At 39.7% G+C, this 22,148-nt stretch overlaps 1 protein-coding gene across 2 annotated transcripts in view; it reads right to left on the bottom strand.

The window, feature by feature from the left end:
* DGKB (diacylglycerol kinase beta) overlaps window positions 1–22,148 on the bottom strand; it is a 556,198-nt gene that overhangs the window by 252,092 nt on the left and 281,958 nt on the right. For both annotated transcript variants that reach the window (XM_074195405.1, XM_074195404.1), the window contains one exon: window positions 14,575–14,639. In XM_074195405.1, coding sequence (XP_074051506.1) covers window positions 14,575–14,639 — 65 coding nt within the window. The remainder of the gene's footprint in view (window positions 1–14,574; window positions 14,640–22,148) is intronic.

Consider the following 22,148-nt stretch of genomic DNA (forward strand, 5'->3'; position numbering starts at 1 on the left):
TTGACCTGGCATTTCAACTTCTTAATAATTGGGTTCCTACTCATGATTCCATATTTATTCATTCTCTACTAGTTCTCTTCTTATGTTGATATTAGAGACAAACTCAGTTTGAGGCCTTCTCTAACTCTGGTCATCTGGATGCATCAGTATGAGCAGTCCCTTATTTTTGTAATGCCTCTTCTCCTCCCCCCCCACTCCACTTAAAACCCACAATTTCCTTCAAAACTCAGATTCAGTATTTCTTCTTTCACAATGGTGTCCTTGATCATCTTAGTGCTTAACCTTGTCTGGCTCCACATACTGAATTTCTTTATTAGTGCACAGTCTGGCTCCTAATCTATATTCTTATTTTTCTTTCTTCAGGGACTAGAATACAGTAGGCACTTTATAAATGCTTCTTTAATTTAAATACCAGTTTGACTGAAAAGTGTGGCTGATATAGTATTTGTGACTCATCCACACAATTGGACTCTTCCTCTAAGACTAATTATTTTGAGGGCAATAATGATCCATTCCTGACATATAAATAAGGGGAAATAGTTTCATTTACTTAAAGAAAAACTTTCATGACTGTTTTCCTAAAGTGCTAATGCCTGGACAGCATCTTTAATTATTTATAAAGACACAATTTCTTCACTATATAAGGTAGTCCTAATGGGGGACTTGCATCAATCACCCCTGAATCCACATGCAGCCTGAAGAGATCTTGATGGACACTGAGTGGCCTTATGCACTATTCAAGTTCAACTCCTGTGGTTGAAAGCCTGGTATTCAGGAAGTGGGCAGAATTAATTTACTAGTAGAAAACCTGGATTCTGCTACTTCTTAGCTGTATGAGTTAAAATTTCCTTATCTCCTCTATTTTAGATGGATTTGGAGGAGTTGAGCTTTAAGGTCCTCCCTATCTCAAGACCTCAGTTGGATCCTACAGGAAGTCCACAATTCACTGCTGATAGATGCTTTACCTCTAAAGTTTATTTGCTCCACATGGAAACATTTCCCTTCTGGCATGTAAAGTCATGCAAAGTCATGTAAAATAATGGGCAAACTAGCACAAAAAGTCATCCTCAGGTGGAAGACACATTGGGATCATTTGCATGGAGGTGACATGTACAAAGTATAAGCAAGGGCCTTTAAAATTAAAGGACAAATAGCAGAGCCCTTCCCAGAAAGAGAGGAAAGTAATGGACATAACATTCCTCCCTCTTCTTTATCAGGGGTGGAAATTGTGGGAGTTGAATGGGACATATTTCATAAGATCTGGATACCCCATTGGCAACACACTTACCTGCTTTTCTAACATGGGATGGCTCAAACCTAGGACCAGAGACTTTGAGTTTTAATTACACAATCAAAGAGGTATCAATAAGCATATATTAAAAATCCCACAAATAGAACTTTCTTCTAAATATATTTCAAAGGGACCTCTCCTTCTATCTACCTTTCCACTCCTCAAAGGCAGGCACCAGGCAATGCTATTTACTTTTTTTGTATCACCAGGACACAGCAGAGTGTGGACACAGAAGAGGGGATTCTTAAGGTTCTTAAAGGTCTTTACTCTATTAGCACCTTGGAGCTTCTCAATAGCCCCCATCAGCTAAGAGGCTGTGTGGTGGTTTCAGTCAGGAGGTGGAGTCAGAGGGAAAGACAAGTTGTGCCACTCTCTGCCATCCCCTTCCCTCTGGGTTTGAGTTCCCTCACTAGTTCTAATAGTGCTGAACTCCCTAAGATGCCAAAGGCTGAAATGTGATATTTGTGATGTGCTGGGCAAGTCTTGAAGCATTTTATATATATATATAATATATTTGAAGAAATATAGGTAGATGGATAGATATAATACTGCTGCTGTTGTTGCTTCTATTGTGGCTGCTGCTCCTCCTACTATTATTACTGCTGCTGCTGTTGCTACTAGTATTAAACTAAGGAAACATGGCATGGCCCTAGCTATGTTTTATAAATGGCAGTTTTCCAGAGGTGTGGAAGATGGATGCCTGGAGGAGTGACTCGAGGTTATTCTCTCTATTACTTTCAACCTTCCATGTATTTCATTGTTCTTAAGCAAAATCAAAAACAAAAACAACATACTTTGAATGATCAGTTTATAAAGTCTGAATTTTAGATCACCTTTTAATTGTATGGCTTGAGCATAGAAGCCAGGCAGAATGGACCATATTAGGGAACTAATCAAGTGAGAAAATCCCCTCCTATTCAGCAAGGTCCACTGGGAACCCACCTTCTTCCTCTGACAACCACAAACTGGCCCACCTCTATTTGTGAGGAGTTGTGCTATCCCTGGAGCTAGAAGGACCTGCCTTCTCATGAAAGAGAAACCCAGGGGGTAGGGAGTGCTGGATTAGGTGGTCTGCTATCCCAGGAGATTATTCCAAATAGATTACATATAGTCAATGTTTAACTTTCCCATGAGTGGTGTAGTTTATTGCAGCAGCAATAGAAGAAACAGTTTTTTTTTCTTTTCCATATTGGGGAAGTATGAAATGAATCAAAATAATTGGCACTGTTCAGTAAGGGGGAAACTGTTTCCCTAACAAATATTAAGTTAATTATGTTTATTGATGCAGAAGTAAGGTCAGGTGTCATAACAGGGTGACAGGAACAGAATCTGTTTGAGTTTTATTTGCCTTGTTTGGGGTGGGGGTTAACGTGTGTGTATACAGGTCTCATTATTTCAGATTGATATCACTGAAAAAAAATGATTCCTAGTTAGAAGAAACATTAATGCTAAGTGTCGATGACTTGGTGAAAGCTGGAGATCTCTTCAAAGTATACTGTTGCACAAAATAATACTCTGAGGAAAGCTGTTTCCATGTCTCCTTCTTACAAAATGTGCAGACACAAAACTGAAGCAACAGCATTACCAAAAATGTTCTATGTATCTGAAATAAATATATTTGAAATACTGGACATCAAATAGATCTATAAATATATATTTATGTATATATCCATACATATATATTACACATATTTATATTTATATATCTACATCTCTTTGTGTTTAAAATAAAACTGATTGAAATAGAACTCAAGGCAATCCCTGAGTTCCAGATTCAAATCCTCACAATGTCCAAATATTTAGAGGTCAACATTGAAGCTGAGGGTTTTTGAGGATTTTAAACGGATTGAAAATTTCCCCTCCTCAAATTGAGATTTGCACAGGCTGTGAAAGGTCATCCAGGCCCTTCCTCCTTCTTTAATGCACAAATGAGGTGAAAGGGTGGGCACAAGGCCAAGTCGGCAGCAGCATCTGAGCCAGCATCTGAACCATGTGTTCCCATCTCTAAGCACAAGAATCCATGATGCAATTCCCCTTTTTAACTTTTTTTTATTAGTCTAAATTCAAGGAATTTGCTTAATGGTAAGTGAAAATGTGCGATCATCATCTCTAGCTAAGAATGTGGGACTTTTCAACCGAAACTGGAAGAAATCATTCTTGACCTCATTTCCTACCACAAAGGACCAAAGTGATGTCATAGGTGGGCTTCAAGCATTTGAGAAGCTTTCCTGGGAAGGAATCAAACTTGCTCTACTTAGTCAAGAAGACAAATTAAAGAGCTGATAGAATAATGATGCAAAGTTGCTGTAGAATAATCATAAGGGGAAAACCCAAATGGGAGCAATTTCTATGTCCAAAGAATGGAAGGAGGGAATCACTGGGCTCACTCTTGCAAGTCTTCAATTAAGGTTGGATGACCTTTTGTCAGGATTGTGTAATACACGATCTTATTAGAGAAGACCTTGGATGAGAAGGTCTCTTGAGCCTCTAAATTCTAACATTCAAAACAAAATCAAATGTTATCTTCATTATTACTTAAGACTCCACTCCTTCCCTCCACCATCATTTGATACTTTGATTGGGCTTCTTGATCTTTCACTTCTTGGATGACCTTTTTGCTCTAAGATAACCCCAAAGTAAAGCAATACGGTTTCAATTAATTAAAATTTGCATAGTATATAGAGTTGGCACTTCAAATCCATAAAAAGGTTCATGACCTAATATGAGAAATAAAATATCCCATTTGGGCAGGGGGGAACTATATTAGATTGACATCATTTAAAGAAAATTAGATTGTATTGACCTTGCCCTCCACCTAGCCGTTTACAAGCCTTTGGAAAGATCTGTGCATAATCACCGGATTGTACTTGGGTGAATGAGGAAGCTACACTCTTCATTCCAACACCATCATCTGCCAAATACATCTAAATGGTGAGGTTCTGAATAAAACCCCATTGCAAGCTCTCTCCTGAGTGAGCTAAAAGGCCGACTTGGAGTCCAACCCATACCTAAACCCAACCTCTTCACTGGAAGGGAAATCATTTCATTCCATGGCCATCCTTAGGAAGCTGACGTGTGCCTAATGTTTTCTAAAGTGCACATGCACTTAGAAGCTACATCCATACAGCAAGAGCCTAAATACTGAGAATTAAAAGGTTCCCAGAATGGCTCCCATAGAGGGTCAGATTGCGATAGTTAATCCAGTTATAGACACAAAGTTGTTTGTTTTTTCCTATTTGTCAGTACTACAAATGTCCTAAGTTGTGAGGCTAATCCCATATGGAGAAGAATAACAGATGGACTTATATTTCAATTTTATAAAGTAAACTAAATGTTGCGTGAGTTGGAAAAATGAAAAAGCAAACCTGCTTAACACTTAACACAAAAGAATTGACATAGGAAATCAGCTAAGAAGGTTCATAGCAGGTGGGGACAAGTCAGAGCATATTGTAAATATGGAAATACATAGGGGAAAGCAGGTAAAGGATGATCTTATGACCATAATGCATAATCTATAAAAGGTAGAGAAAAGGGAGAAGGGGAAGAAGAAGAAAAAGGAAGAAAAAAGAAAAAGGAGCAAGAAGAAGGAAGAAGAAAGAAAAAAGTTGTTGTTGATGATGATGAATGGGTTACTTAACAGAAAAAGAGCTCTGCTTTGTGCTGCTTAGGTTAACAAAGTGTTCCCCTTCACTCCTATCCTGACTTTTTCTCCACCTGAGCATGATGAAAATTCTTCTTCCCTGTGCCCCCTTCTTCCAATTGGTGCTTCCCTTTCTGAACCTCCAATTTAAGAAAGTCCAAGCCAGGCATTTACACTCCTTTACTCACTCTGCATTCTTCATCATTCCCTTCTGACATACTTTTCAAGTCCCTTACACACACAGACACACACACACACACACACACATATATACTTACACACATACATACAGGGATCAAGATAGAGTTATAGACAGAAGTGATTCAGAGGAGTATATATATATATATATATATATATATATAATATATAATATATACGTATATATATATATATATATATATATACAGAGAGAGAAAGAGAGAGAGAGAGAGAGAGAGAGAGAGAGAGAGAGAGAGAGAGAGAGAGAGATTCAGTAAGCTACAGAGAACAACAGAGTTGGGGAAAAAAGCTCTTTAGCTCTTTTAACTCTCAAAAGATCCTGGGCAGAAATAATGATGATGTTTGTCCTTCATTCTTGGAGAAGACCATGACATCAGGAAGGTGATGCCATGACAAGCATGTGAATAGGATTTGAGTGATAGGGGTGATGCTAAGTCTCCAGCCCCACTTTCTCCTCCAGAGTCATCTGGGACCAGCAGCCAGATAGGAATCAGGACAATTGGAAATAGCCTCGTATGTGAGGCAGTCAGGATGAAGTGACTTGCCCAAAGTCACACAGCTAGTAGGTGACACGTGTCTGAGGTCAGATTCAAACCTGTCCTCCTGACCTCAAGTTCAGAGCTCTATCCACTCCACCACAAGAGATAGAGAGAAAATGCACTCGACAAACTACCAATTAGACTTCATAACACATTCTAAAAACGTTTCTGGGACTTGGAGTCATAGACAGTGAAACTTGTATAGAGAGAAATGGAATTTCCAGAAGCAGTTGTGGCAAAACCAAACTGCCAGAGTACTTGTTAGATCAATCCAAGTTACAGACATAGTTTGCCTTGATTTTAGCCAGATATCAAATGCCCCAGGATGTGGTAGAAAAGGTAATGAGGTGATGATGACATCTTGGGCCATCCAGTAGATTCAGAATGGGGAGAGAAAGGTACTTGCTCCAGAACAGTAATTAATGCTTCAGTATTCCCTTAGAATCTTCAGTCTCTTGATTCCCATGATGCTTGGTAATATCCCATAATAAATTTCTTTTTAATGAGGAATAATATACATGTAAAAAAGTTATATAAATAAATTATTTCTAGTCTTTTAAATTGATCCAACAAGTTATAACATTTATGTTGTGTTTGGAATGGGATTCATATGGAAGACTTGCATTTGGGTTAATGTGTAAATTAATTCTCTTACCTTTGAACACATAATTTCCCATGTGACATTAAAAATGAGTATTTTTATCAATAACTAAGACAAAGGGATAGATAGTACACCACTGTTCAGTTAATACCAAGCTAATTCCCTGAATGACAGAATAAGGACCAATGAGATCTTCACAAGACTGAGCTAAATTGAATGAAATGAAATTTATTAAGGATAAAGTAATCCCCTCACCACACACACACACACACACACACACACACACACACACAAACACACACACACACACACGGGTTCAGGAAAGAAATGCCACAAGAACAAGACTTAAAAAATGCTTTATAGGGAATATGTAGGACAAAGATCTCAGTGCTTTAGTGCCTAAGAGCTCAGAAGTAGTTATCATTGTGAAATGGTCTCTAAAGAAAGTTAATGGGATATGGTTCTGCTCCAAGAGACTTCAGGAATAAGCAAGTGCAAGCCTTACTATATGCACCCTCATTAGATGAACTCTTCCATCAGTTCTGGCAACACTTTTGAAAGTCATCAGTTACTTGATGGCATTCAGAGAGGGGCAATCAACTTCATGTTTGACCTTAACTACATCTGAAGTGACTGGGGATATTAAATGGTTAGAAAAAATGGATAGGATGGAGGGCATTTACTCCCCCTGGAAATGGTTTTGTATATAATTTATAAGCAATTGATTCTGCACATCTTGTTTACCTCCAGTGGATTATCATATCCTGGAAGGCAGAGATTTCTTGAGCTTTGCCATGGGATAGACTCATCTAAATAGGAGGCAGCTTGGTGCTATAGTAGATAGCACACTGGAGTCAAGGAGTTTGCACTGAAATCGCATCTCATATCAATATGGGTACTGCTGCATGTCTGTATGCTTCCTTCCCAGAATTTCCAAGTTGGAATGAAGTTCAGAGGCCCCATCCAAAGGTAAACCAGCTACTATTCACCATGTTGACTATCCTTGTCTTATCCCATTGCTTCTTATTCGATTTAATTTTATATTTTATCTAGGAACAAAAATCTATTCCTGCTTCCTCTCTTCTCCCCCCCTCCATAGTGGTGGGAGCATGGAGGGAAGAAGATAATCGAGGCCCTTACAACACATACATCCACACACATAATAGAACAATATTTTGTCCATGTCTAGTAAAATGTGTCTCATTCTGCATATTGAGTCCTTCCTCTTTCAGAGGACCAGTAACACACTTCATCATTGGAACACTGAGTTGTTCATTGTTCTTGAGTCACATACAGCAGTTTTTATTTATATTGATCCTGTTTGGGGATAAATTGCACTCCTGGTTCTGCACCAGTGGCTCCTACCACTTTCCAGCTTATTACTGTTTCCACTAAAACATTCAGAATTGACACCAATCCTCCATGTATTGTAGAACCAAGAAAGAGAACAGAAGCCTCGTAATCTCTTATTCCTGAAAATCCTGATGATCTTAATCAGCCCCAAATTGGAATGTGTTTCTTGACTGTGATATCACACAGATGACTCATATTGCACTTTGGAGTACTGCAAATAGTAATGTAGTATTGCATATTGTCATAGATTAAGCTGCCCAGATCTTCTTTCCGTTTTTTTCAGCTGCTGTCTCCCCCGTCTTTACTTGTGAAACTGATTTTTAAATTAAGTGCAGGATAGGACTTTCTATTCATTTCTATAAAATTTTATTCTAAAACACATTGTTTGAATACTAAGTAATAGTTCATGATTTTGTGATTACAAAACAAATTCCATATTTATTAATTAAATAATCTTCCATCATCCTACAAATAGCAACATCTTGGAGTAGAAATTTAATAGAAATTTTGAGTCAGAAATATCAGTACTGTAAGTATCAATATCAGAAATCCAAGTGGGCATGAAAACATTTCAGCTAAGAAAACTCCAACATGCGCTCCTTACAAACAGTTAATACTTAGATTTACATTGAAATTTCTTTGTAGAATATCATGTAATCTATCTCTACTGGAGTTCTCTTAAGCACCGGAAAAGTCATTCCATTTTCCATTTCTTCCAATCTCTCTGTCATAAGAAGCGCAGAGAGCAGAATTCTATATTTTGGTAATTAATTTCCTTAAGATAATGCTAGAAACATCAGGTTCTTTAAAATATAGATGAATTTCAAGGTGAGCCCGCTCCTAGCTGTTATTAATGGCCTATGATTTATTGTGACAAGAAGCCCAATCTGAAGCACCCATTATTAGCAGGGCTTTTTATAAACTCTAATTGGCCTCTGCTACAGCAAAACTGGAAAAGGGCCATGGAGAAAATGGATTCACCTCTGAAACTGAAAAGAATGGCCATCACTAGGTGTTACAGACCTTGTGAAAAGGGACAGAGCGTGTCCTTGGATGGGGAGAGAGAGAGAGAGAGAGAAAGAGAGAGAGAGAGAGAGAGAGAGAGAGAGAGAGAGAGTCATCAGAGAGACAGATAGAGAGACCTTCCTTAAATGTGCTCTAGTCATGGGATTATTTTCATTTTAGGGAGCTCAGAGCACTCAAACCTGGCTAGAAAACCAAAGTGGATGTGAACACAGCCACATTGGTATTATTCCATCCCTTGCTTCCAAAGACCTGCTTTGATCACTCTTCAATCCACTAGAATTGACTGAGAAGCTATATACTCAGCTATGTTGATCATTTGGGGAGCAAGAGAAAAAGAGAGAATGCTAAGATGTGACCCCAGTACAAGAGCCACACAGATTAGCTTAGGCTGCTTTGTAAAACATGTTTAAAAAAAAGGGAGAGGAGAAGCAATGGATTGGGGATGTAGAAGACTTAATAGAAGCGTTTTTGTAAGTAGAAAACCGCTGAACTCTGGGGACTGGGTCCACAACAAATTTATGTTCTCACCAAATAATATCATCTAGACTCTCCATGCAGCAAGGGGAACTTTACACTCTCCTAATCAATTCACTAGTCTATTTATTGTAATGTCTTTCCTAAATCTTTTCATTCTTCTCAGGCCTCCATGGTTCCCCCCCCCCCCCCATCCTCTATACTGAGGACCTTGCTTGATATTTCACTGAAAAAACAAACAAGCAAGCAAACTGAGGCCATTTTTCAAGAGCTCCTTTTCTCCCTACCTCCACTTCTCCGGTTGCTCAGACATCATTACTTACTATTCCCTTCTTGTCCATATTTCACATCAACAAGTGGTCCTTCTTGTTGCCAAAGACCTTTTATATGCCCCTTGATCTATTCTCCTGTCTTTGCAAGTATAATGCCCCTCTGATTAACCTCAATCTTTCTTTAATCTTAATTTTTTCCATTTCGACTGGCTCCTTCCCTTCCCCATACAAACATGCCCTTGAATCCATCATCATAAAAAAGAATAAATGAATGAATGAACAAATTCTTATTGACTATTATCTATCATCCAGCATCTATTTTCTCTTTCATACCTTAAGTCCTTGAGAAAGCACCTTTGCTGCCTCAATTTTGGCTCTTCTCATTCTCTTATAAACCCTGGGCAATCTACTTTCAACCTTAGCCTTTAATTGAAACTACTTTCTCCAAATTACCAGTGATGCTTTAATTGACACATTTAATGGCCTTTTCTCAGTCATCTCTGTTGATCCCTCTTCACCCTCTGGCAATGTCAATTATTCTCTCCTTCTAGAAACTTCAATTTCTAGCTGTCTATGCTGCTGTTCTATCCTGGTTTTCCTCTCTCTTTATTCAACCACTCCTTTTCAGTGAATCCTCATCTAGGTCAAACCTACTGAGGGTGAATGAACCCCAAGATTAGTCCTAAGACCCTTGGCTCTTTTCCCGGCCTACTTTCTCATTTAGTGAAATCATTAGGTTCCCTTGGTTCAATTATTTCTATACAAGTGATTCTCAGACCCAGATTATCTAGCCCTGATATTCTTTTGGAGTGCTAGTTTCTATCATCAACTATCAGGAATCTTGAGGCAAATGACCTACAGGGATCTCAAACTTACCATGTCCAAAAAACAATTCAGCCTTTTTCTTTCAAAATTCTCCCATCTTCTAAACTACATTAGTATCATCAAGAACACCCTGATCTTACTCGTCCCTGGAGCTCACCACCATAGTGTTTTCTTCGACTCTCCATTCATACCCCACAAAAGCAATGTGGTCAGATCTTGCCTTTTTAAATCGACAACAATAGGAACAAGTATGCAATTGCTATGGTTGAGGCATCAGGATAAGAAAAAAAGTGCAAGGTAACCCCATGTGTATATGGGAAATGATATTATAGGACAGGTACTAGCAATGGGATGAATTGGGAAAAGCCTTCTGCAGAAGGGGAGATTTGAGCTGAGTCTATTAAATATGTTGATAGTGGTAAGAAGAGAAAGCATTGTGGGCACGCGGGACAACCATTACAAAAAAAAAAACAGATGTAGGAGTGGAGTCCCTTGTTCAAAGAGGTTGGTGTCACTGTATCACAGAGTGCATTGGGGGAGGTAGGAGTAAGTGATGAGAAAAGCAGAAGCTTTTAAGGTTAAGCAGACGATGCTCCATTGGATCCCAGAAGGAACAAGGATCTCCAACTTCTAGGCATTCATCATTTTTTCCACTCCCAAAGCCACCAACAGCTCCTCTTTCAGACTGCTCTAACTGCCTTCTCACTGGATTTCTCATTCAGTTGTCAGGGATTTTCTCAAAACACCAATCTGACCATGTCTCTGGCTCTCTCTCCTCATCCCCCCAGTAACTCCAGAACATTTAAAACTCTCCACTGGGCTCCCTTTCTACTCTACTCACACATAACTTCCTGCTCTGCACTCTGGAACCCAGTGACAATGGTGGATTTGGGGTTCCTCATACAGGACACTCCCTCTATGTACACCACATCCTCACCTCCACCTCCTACATTCCCTGGCTTCTTCCTAAGAACCCTCCCCAACATGCTCCCAATTCCCCCAGCCCCTTCCCTTCTATATTAACTTCCATTTATACAGACTCTCTCCTGCATATGTATAGTTATTTATGTGCTGAAGGCAGGAAGCATGTATCATGAGCTTTGCCCAATCTATAAGATAGACATCAAAATGCCCTGACTCACCCAAGTTGGTGTCAGTGAGGTTCACAATTGCTACAATTTGGAATAGACGGTGAAAACTTTAAAGTATTTTATAAATGGCAATTATAATAAATGATTCAAATTCACATTTCCCTTATGGACTAAATCTATCAAACATGCTTCAATAAGACTGGCCTGGAGCTAATTCCTCCATACATATATTAGTTGGGTGTTAGTGGCAGGATTACCAGCACTAAAGAACACCTTATCCTCAGGTCTTGGTGGTAAGGTGTAAGTGGTGGCCTCTCCCAGAGCTCTTGTCTGCAAGGACTCCTCATCATAAACTTTTATTCATCATATATCTACCAAATCACTGTGTATGAGAGGCTAGGAGCACAAAGAATAGTGGCAGCTACCATCTTTGTAAAGAGCCTTTATAAAGACAAGAATGGCAATCTACTTGCTCTGACTCTCAATAGCCCATCAGCATCTTCTTTGAGACAAACCTGACATATCTATTGTCTAATCACACACTCAACAGAGGGAGAGCTGGTCATTCACTCCACATTCATTTAGACTGTACTATGGGCCAGGCACTGGGTTAACACAATGGATGGCAATAGGGCAGAATGTCAAGTTGATTACTTTAGTGTAAAAAATCAATCTCACCCCTTTAAAGTGGAGGAGGCCTGGACAGAAAGCAGTTACTCTGAAACAATCTGTAGGGGGCAGCTTGGTGGCATAGCAGATAGAGCACAGACCCTGGAGTCAGGAGGACCTGAGTTCAAATCTGGCCTCAGACACTTAATAATTATTTATCTGTGTGACCTTGGGCAAGCCACTTAACCCGCCATTGCCTTGCAAAAAAGACAAAACAACAACAACAACAAATCTGTAGGGTCTTAGTGACTTGCAGACTCAGTACATGTCAACAGTAGCAGCTCCGGAAGGGCCTGGGGCCCTGGGCTACATTGAGATAGTTACAGCTTCTCGGAAGAGGAGGGAGACCCCTCTGTGGAGTCGTATTATACTCAGTTCTGGGCTCCATGATGGAAAGAGGAAAGTGTCCAGAAGAGGGCTCTAAGAAGAGCAAGCTCCCGAAGATCTCCAATCCATGATAGATGAGGATCCATGAAAGAAAATGGGCATATTTTGGAAAGCTGAGGACAAAGAATTTCTTTTTATTCATTGTCTTCCCAATGCTTAGCTCCAAGTCTGGCTCATAGTAGGTGTATAATAAATCTTTATTCCATTGGTCTGGGTTGGACTGGAATTGATTGCTTGATGGGGAGAAGAGAAGATTCAGGGTAGGACAAGGGAGAGGGTGTGATTTTTTTTCTAGGGTGTCAAAGGGTGAGGCCAGGATCAATGAATGCACTGAGGCTGAATGTTGGAGAAGACTTGCTGACCCTTAGAAGTGTCTCCCAGTGGCATCACCATGGGAGGTGATGGGATCACCCTCTGGGAGCTCATCCAGAAAAGGCTGCCTGGTCACTGGTCGCATACATTCAGTGGATGGTCCCTGAGGTCCTTTACAACTTTCACATCCAATGATTCCACATGCACCACATATGACTTTCTAAGTGTGGTCTCTACGCAGGCTCCAACGTCAGGGCCATGGCTTCAGGCTGAACCACCATATCCAACTAGAATTCCTTCACTTCAGCACATTAGCATCCTTAGGTAGCCTCTGCAGAAGATCATCTTCTACTCAATTCCTGTGCATTTTAGTGACAGTGGGGCCTCACGCCTACACTACAGCTGAGGTGTATCATCAAGACCACACTTCATTTCTAGATGGACAATTAGACACTCTAAATGAAATCCTCAGCAAATGTTTTCAAATGGGCTTGATTCAAATGACTAAGTGAAAATTTTTTTAAACATTATAGATTATTTTACTGAGATGAACAGGAAACTACCCTGTCATCTTATAAAGTGTTGATACATCTAAAACAAGCTCAAAGTATTCCTTTGTGTTGGTTTCCTTCAGTTGGAAGACACAACAGATTCCATTTCTTTTCTGCAGAATTTTCCTCCGGGGCAGCTAGGTGGCTCAGTGGATAGAGCACTGGCCCTGGAGCCAGAAGGACCAAATTTGGATTCAGACACGTAAAAACTGCCTAGCTGTGTGACCTTTGTCAAGTCACTTAACTCCCTTGCCTTAAATAAATATTTTTTTAAATTAAAAAAAAAACAAAATGACTTTTCCCCCAGGTAAGTCCCATGGAAAATTCACACAGGAACTTGAAAACTGTCAGTCCAAGTACTCTAGTAGTGTTTCCAAGAAAGGTAAATCCTCTGGGCTTCTTTTATTTAGACACAAGAATAAATAGAATCAAAGGACCCTGATTCCATTCTGGCAAAATGTCCAGGTAGATTGATTGGTTAAGACTTCTCAGTCATGTTCTATTACAGTAAATGAGTGGCCTTAGATATACTCCAAGTATAGGTAATCACAGGCATCTTAGCTACAGGTAAGGGAAAGGGGATCTGGGATGTCTCACATGAAAATGTCCACCAAAGGATATCCAGTCCCTGAACCAAACCCTGAACCAAAGTTTGCCCTATAAATTAAAAATGATTGTAGTATCTGTGTAAAAAGTTAGAGTTCCTACCTATAGCCACCAATAATAGCATAAATACCACTTGTCAGAGTAGTCTTAGTGCAGTATAAAGATTTTAATAGCTAGAGATCTAGAGATAGACTTAGATATAGACTTCCACACATCACAGAAAATAATAAAGCAGATCCTGGAAGTAATGTGAACCAAGATGGCAAAGGCAAGACACAAACCCCACTCTCTTCTGCCTAGCATGGCCAGGAATTTACCCCCATCTTGGTGAATGAGAGAGAGGTGGAAGAGAGTAAGTTTGTCGCTTCCATATTCCTCTAGAGAAAGTTCTGATTTATTCTGAAAAAACCCTAGAGTCCAGGAAAGACAAGAAGGGGTTTTCTCCTGAAAGTGAGAACAACAAAGGGGGATGCTCACTCCTCCCTACTTTGCCAGCTCCCTCAAAGCATAGCAGAGAGTTTAGCATGCTACTATTCAATTATGAAGATAATCATCCAAGGGGAAGCTCAAAGGATCACTGTCTTCTTCCATTCATTTACAGACACAGACCCAGACCCAGCTCCCCTCCCTCTTGCACAAACTCGCAGAGGCACCTATGATACTTGGTATCTTGTTGCCAATGCACAAAGGTTCAGTCACCACGATTTGTGGCACCTACCGGCTGTTGAACTTCTCTGGGTGTTTCTCTCTCATAATGTGGAATCTGTGGGCGATGGAGGCATCCTAAAAGGAGAAAAAAATCCAACATTAAATACAGTTTTCATAGAGAAATGATAGATTCGAAAGTCAGATTCTCAGTTCCTGGACACCCCTCTATCACTAGACATTGAGCAGGAGAGGATCACAATACAAGGTTAAGATGATTTGCTTTTTAACACCTTCCTCTTCTAAATTAAAAAAGGCCATATTTTCAATCCTGAGATCATCTCTGTTTCAAAAAGAGTTGCAGTTTCCATAGCTTTCAAAATATGACCTTGTTTTCCCAAATTATAGAAAAGCATACAGACAAGTATATTTCAAAAATAAATTTGAAGAGGTTATTAAATGAATATGTCTTGGATTGTCTAAGGAAGGAGAAGACCACATATTTGGAAACCTTTGGGTCTCTGATTTTTTTTTTTATAGAAGGGAAAAAGGAGATCTGGGGATTGGGGAAAGTTTTATCCAACAAGTTATCATGGAATACAAAGAATTAAGCTATTTAGAAATCAGTTTTAAGAAACCAGATAACCACTAATAGCTCTTAAATTGCTTTCTTTTCCCCATTAGAGTAATAGAAGACAATCTACTTTGATTCTTACAGAAGAGGGATACAATCAGAAACTTGAGAGACTCATGGGGTACCCAAGCTCTTTGTCAAGAGAGAACTTTGGCATTGTGAGGCACAGCTTCTTCCCTATGGCACAACACTTTCTCAAATGGATGGGCAGGGAAAGACATGGACAGAACTGACATTTCCTCAGAGAACTCCTAGCTAACCTCAAATAGCTCCTAGAACTTCCTTTGGAGTTTCTTCCATGCTTTATTAAACACTATAGTCATGAATATGGCTACAATGGTTGGGGTGGGGAGGAAGAGGAGGGAAGGACCTTTGTGGATGACTTAGTTGTTAATTTGTTTCTAGTAAAAAAGGACAACTGGGGAGGCTAGGTGGCCCAGTGGATAAAGCACAGGCCTTGGATTCAGGAGTACCTGGGTTCAAATCCAGCCTCAGACACTTAATAATTACCTAGCTGTGTGGCCTTGGGCAAGCCACTTAACCCCATTGCCTTGCAAAAAAAAAAAACAAACTAAAAAAAAAAAACTAAAAAAAAGGATAACCAAAGTTCATAAAAAGAATGAAAAATGCCTTTATTTAGATAAACCCAGAAATACAATTCAAGGGTGATATGATTCAGCTAGAGAATAAAATAAGGAGGTTAATGGTTGCAATTATATAATACAAAATGAATAGGCTCAACATGCACTGGTGCCTACCACAGACAGCAGAAACAACAACAAATAAGGCTTGGTTTTCCATGAAAGTTTAAAGTGGTTGAAAATTTCCTCCAAGATGCAAATTTTTTCTACTTCTAATATAGATCACTTGAATGATGTGAAAGTAATAATGATGATCTGAGACAGAACTCAAGTCAAGAAGAGATGACTTATAGTCTTAATATGCAGATGGAAAATGGAGCAAAATTGTGATTTGGTATTTGAACAAAGTCCTACTTTTTCCATCTCTTGTATGGTTTTAGAATTCAGGATGTAAAGACGGAAATTGTTCATTGTTTTTACAAAAGTATGAAATTAAGATAAATTTTATTGTCTTGAAAATGTTCAAGACAAATCAGAAAATTGTTTATCTTAGTCACAAATAATGTCTGAAAATACTCTTCATGGATATCGTACCATTAACATATCAGGTGAAAAAAGATAACCCACCAAGAGTTGTCTCCATTGTTTTGTAGATGGAAAGACTTTCGAACATACTTAAGTTAGATTTATGTGAAATACCATTAAAGAACCAGCCTTTGGCCAGTCTAAAAGGGTAGGAAGGGTATGAATGAGTTCTATTTCTGGTTTGTTCTTTAAATGAAAGCCCTGCTCCTAAAAACTATTGGTTTGTATAGTGATACACAACATGCACAAAATGAGTTAGCCTCAATATCCGGATGCAATTCAGGATTTCTCTTTTCTTCTAATAAACTTCCTCTGCCATTTTAATTAAGTTATTCTATCTAAGCTCGTGATCAGTGCTGTTGAAATTACATTGTATTGTAGACAAAAGGAAGGAATCTTGAGAGTAAATTAACTTGCATCCTGTCACATCACCCAGGGCTGGGTTCTTCTCAATTACAGGGTGACCAAAGGGTTAAAACATCTTCAACAGCATCAGAGTGAACTCTTGTTCCATTTCTCAACCAGTTTTCATTTTACTATTTTTGATTAACATGGGAGAAGTCATTCAATAATAGGATAGTCACTCAAAGTGCAATATGGAGAACCCTAGGAAATTGCTCTTCAAAAATAGACTTCTAGCACTAGGCCACTGATGTCAACCTCTGCCATTAGCTATGTCTACTGGAGTCTGGGGGCTCAGGTGATGTTTGTTTGAGGCTAGATATGTCTGGGAAGGTAGAATAGGCCAGGCACTGAACCTGCCAAAGGTTCAAATTTTGCTGTGCTTTATAAATTGATTTTAAAACAATAAATCAACAGTATTCATTTAAGTACTTACCGTATTCCAGATGCATCAAAGATAAAAACACACAAAAATTTGGGTCCTGCTTTAAAAACCTTACATTCCACAGATTAGTAGGTGGATGCATATAAACATCTAAGAAATACTGAGGAATTAATGAGGGGAGGCAAGTGATAAGAGATAGGAGTAGCTGGAGAAGCATTAAATTCTTCATGGAGGAGGAAAAAAGGAATACTACAGTAATTACCTTTTTCTGGTATTGGGAAAAATCAGCATTTATTGGGTACCTACTGTATCAGACGCTGTACTAACATTTTTTATAAATATTATCTTATCATGGCAGGGCAGACAGATGGAAAACTTTGTGATTTCTGAAGGGACTTTCACTAATCACAATCCCTCCCCAATATGGCCCAGAGTACTTGTAGGCAGTAGAAAGCTGCCTAACTAAGGACTTATCTGAGATTGATGGACAGTCAGCACCGACAGAGAGGTTGGAACTGATAACCAGGCCAGGACTCTCATCTACTATATCAACTGTAACACTGATTACCCTAAAATGATCAGGTCCTAGGGATGATTGCTAAATATAATCACCCTGCCATCACAAGTCTCAAATCCTCAGAAACACAAAACCTCTACTAGTCTGAGATTTGTTTCAAAAAGGCTTAAAACCAGAAGTAAACATTGGGTAACAGTCTCTTGACAGAGGTCACACAAATTATTGAGAGATCAAATCAAGAATTAGCCCTATTGCCTCTCATTTCAGTGTTTTCTCCACCAATCAATCAGTAATCAATTATAGGATGAAAACCATGTGGCAAGAACTGTGCCTGTACCAACCTTACAAAGACCAAAGGTAGACTCCAGCAGAAGGCCACTTCAGGGTGGATTTTAAATCATTTGCTGGAGGGAAAGGGACAAGTACTGGGGTGATCTATGGTGGTTCCTAGAGGGACCTTTAAGAAGAAAAGCAGCTTAAGGATAAATCTCCTTAATACATAGGATTTTGTTGCCTCTCTTCCTCTCCCACCTTCCTCTCTATATCCTCTGTTTTTGACTCTCTGTCTCTCTTTGTTTCTAACACACAAATACACATATACTCTTTTCCAGTGGATATTGGCATTATTAGAAAGGAATCTGCCCCAGCCTTTGCTTAGGGTTGCTAATGCAGCCTTGGGAATATATGTTGGTAAGAATTAATGCGCTTCTAGTCACCCAATGCAAAGCTTTTGGTGATCAACAGCTCCCAGTAAATAATTAAAATCATTTTGTCCCATTGAACAAACCTGGATAGCCTGTGTATGTATTTATTGAACAAAACCTGGCTAATTATCACCCCCCTCTCCTCCCAGATGCTTCCTCTGTGGAACCTTATTGGAGACTAGGCCCTAGGCCCAGTAACTCAGCAGGATGTGTGATTTAGAAGAATGTCACAAACAAAATCTCAATGATTTGTAAGATTATGGGCATGTCATGTGTCACCCAGAACCCTGCTTAGAAATATTGAGGACAAGGGAGGGGAGAGCAGTATTTTTAAAAAGATTCTGCTTTTGGTGGATTTCTCATTGTATTTCCCTAATTTCTAAGAGATAAAAAAGAATAAAAGTAAAATATTATCCTCATTTTACTCATAGAAAAACTGAACATAATTTACCCAAGTCAGAGAACTAGTCAATCTTAGCATGCACTCAGTAAATGTTTATTGATGAAAAAAAATAAAATAAAATCCTAAAGACCCAGGCAAGATGGCATCTGGCTCCTCTGAGTTCTGTTCATTCTCTGGACAATGAAGGGTTTGGACTATCAGACCACCAAGGATCCTCAGCTCAATATCTGATGGTTTCCCTTAGGTTTATTACAAGAAACAGTACACATACATACATACATACATACACACACACACACACAAACACACACACACACACATGAGGGCAATTCAAAGCAGCGTTGGTTCCTGGGATCAGCGATAAAAGAACACAGCTATAATTTGAGTAGCAAACATGAACACACTTATGTCAGTGGCAGTGCTCTAGGCTTGGCCTTCTGAGGCCCTGCATTTTAATCCTGCCTCTAAGACACTCCCTGGGTCTTGGTTTTCACCTCTCTAAAGTCAGTGGGTTAGTCTAAATGGCCTCAGATAAAACTTCCAGCCTGAAATCTGGGATCCCATGACTTTGTAAAGCACAACCTTGCCAGTACCTGGCAAACTCAGAACAGTCTGAAACAGAACCCTCTCATCTTACCCTGAATGATCACAATTACAAAAGTTTCTCCTTTGGATAGGAAACTGCTGGGAACCCAAGTGTGTACACCCTAGGAAGGAAGCACATGCTTAGGGGAATAAAAACAACCCCTTCTTTCTCTGAAGGTCATGTACTATGAAAGACTGTCCACAAGGAGGATGGCGGAGAGCATCTCCCAGGAAGAAACTATATCTGAAGGACAAAGGTGAATGTCCTGTGAATGAGTTGCCAAAAGGCCCCTGGCATGAGACGATGTTGCCCACTGGTCATTCTCCAGCTTCAGGAATTCAGCCTCAGACAGATTCCCAACAATTACAAGGAAAGAGAAAGCAAAGAAAATGGCCCAGCTCATTGATCGCTCAGAGAAGACACCTATCCAAGGCACAGGTCTCCCTGAAATAAATCTATGGGCATTAACGGTTTCATGAAATTCTAGAAGGTTTGACTCTACACTGTCTTGGCTCTCTGAAAGTGGCACTGGGAGTTAAATTGAGGGCACATTTCCCTAGGACTTCATCCATTCTGCAAATGATGCAGATGTAACCAAAGATATAGGGATAAAGACAGATCTGGGTATTTAAGCATTTACACAGTTTGTACAATGTACTTATGAGAGGGATTTTGGGGGAAGGGCCCGAGGAAGGGCCCTAATGGATATGGTAACTTTTGAGTGAGGTTTGAAGGGACCTAGGGATTCTAAGAGAAAATGTCAGGAAGGAATGCCCTAGAGACATGGAGGATAGCCAGTACAAAGAGTCAGAGAGGGAAGATTAAATATTGCATGTGAGAACAGCAAGAGACCAATGGAGCTGAACTGCAGGAAACAGGGAGGGGAGTTTTGGAGGGAAGGTTTGGGGAACTGTCAAGCTCCACAGAAGGGTAAATTACTGGACCAATGGCTATCTTCCCAACCTATTGGCTTATGTCATCTATTCATTTATTTATTTATTTATTTTTAGGGTTTTTTTTGGCAAGGCAACAGGGTTAAGTGGCTTGCCCAAGGCCACACAGCTAGGTAATTATTAAGTGTCTGAGACCGGATTTGAACCCAGGTACTCCTGACTCCAGGGCCGGTGCTTTATCCACTGTGCCACCTAGCTGCCCCTGGCTTATGTCATTTAACAGAAGGTCTCTGTCCTACTTGGGAACTCTTCATTCTAAAAGAGCTCCAGGGCATGAGTCTGGAGCTAGAAGAGACACACAGTCCAACCCCGTCCTAATTTTACAGCTGCATAAACTGAGGCCCAGGAAAGACATCACGCTAAGGATTATATAGAGAATGCTGCTTGAGATTAGAGCTTCACCAAAGTTGCCCTGATTCCAAACACAGTTCTCTACCTACTATGCCATTCTGTCTCTCAAGAGATGGAAGGAACCATGTTCAGAAAGTCTGGTCTAAATAGGGGACAAAGACCTTTAAATATGCTGTAAGGGAGAGCTAGGTGGCACAGTGGATAGAGCACCGGCCCTGGAGTCAGGAGTACCTGAGTTCAAATGCAGCCTCAGACACTTAATAATTACCTAGATGTGTGGCCTTGGGCAAGCCACTTAACCTCATTGCCTTGCAAATAAACAAACAAACAAAGAAACAAACAAACAAATAAATAAATATGCTGTAAGGCAGAAGTCAACATGGGGAAGGGCAGTTCTTGAAGTGGGGTCTTTTGATTGAAAGCAAGACATCAGCAAACAGACATTAACCACCTGCTTGTAAATGTACTGTGAGTGGCTTTGGTAAAGGTGGAACTCCAAGAGGTAGAGATAGGAAGGAGACCATTTCATGACCGAATTGGGGTGAAGGGAAGAGAAGAAGGAGGGTATGAAAAGGGGAATCGTGGCAGGAAAGGAAGAGTTCATGAATGGGAACAAATGAATATGTAGTAGAGCACAGAGATAAACTGTGCCCATGCCTCTTCTTTGGTTCTCAAGGCTAAATAAACATTTATTTTCAACTGACATTTGTTGTGATAACAGAACTTCAAAACAAAGTAGCTATAAATAAAGTATCAGGTTGAGAACATAGAATTGACTCATTTGTCCCAGAGCTAAAGATAGAAAACCTTGACTCCAAAGCATTTCCGAACACAAGTATTTCACACACAACAATCTATCTGTTCAAAGCCCAGGAAGTTAGCTTATCACTGAGCTGGGGTTCACTTAGAAGGACTCCATTAAAAAGGAAGGTTCAAGTTACTCTAACCAAGGACTTCTGAGTTGGACCCACCTCAATTCCATCAAGACTACTGGATAGCCCAGTGGACAGACAACTCTGATGTGAAAGCAAGAAGTCAAATCCTTCCTCTGACATTCACCAGCTGGGAAGCCTGGGGAAGTCACATACAAGGGTTTCTCCATTAGCAATAGAATATTGCTCCCAGGATTGTGGAGATGAAGAAATGTGATGATCTTTGTAAAGTGCTCATCACAGTACCCAGAACATGGAAATTTAATAATTTCTTATCATCTGATTGATTAACATTATTGGAGGAGGAAAAGCAATTTTGCTTAGAAGAATTAAAAAAAAGACATGCAATTTATTCAGTATCTTATGAAATATCAATTCTTCTCACTGACATAAAAAGCTGCATGTTATATAACTTTAGAAGAGCAAGCTTAGGGTGCCCAGGGAAAGCCATTTCTTCAAGATCTCACTGCTACTGCCAGTGGCAAGATAGAAGCAAGCATTCAAAAGGACCATGTTTGAAACTCTCCACTATAGCCCATTATCACTGCTTCAGAAATATTCTCACATTCAAATCAACCCTCCCTATCTGAAACCATGGCTATGATGCTGAAATA

Source organism: Macrotis lagotis, chromosome 7 (genome assembly GCF_037893015.1).
Source record: "Macrotis lagotis isolate mMagLag1 chromosome 7, bilby.v1.9.chrom.fasta, whole genome shotgun sequence".
NCBI lineage: Eukaryota > Metazoa > Chordata > Mammalia > Peramelemorphia > Peramelidae > Macrotis > Macrotis lagotis.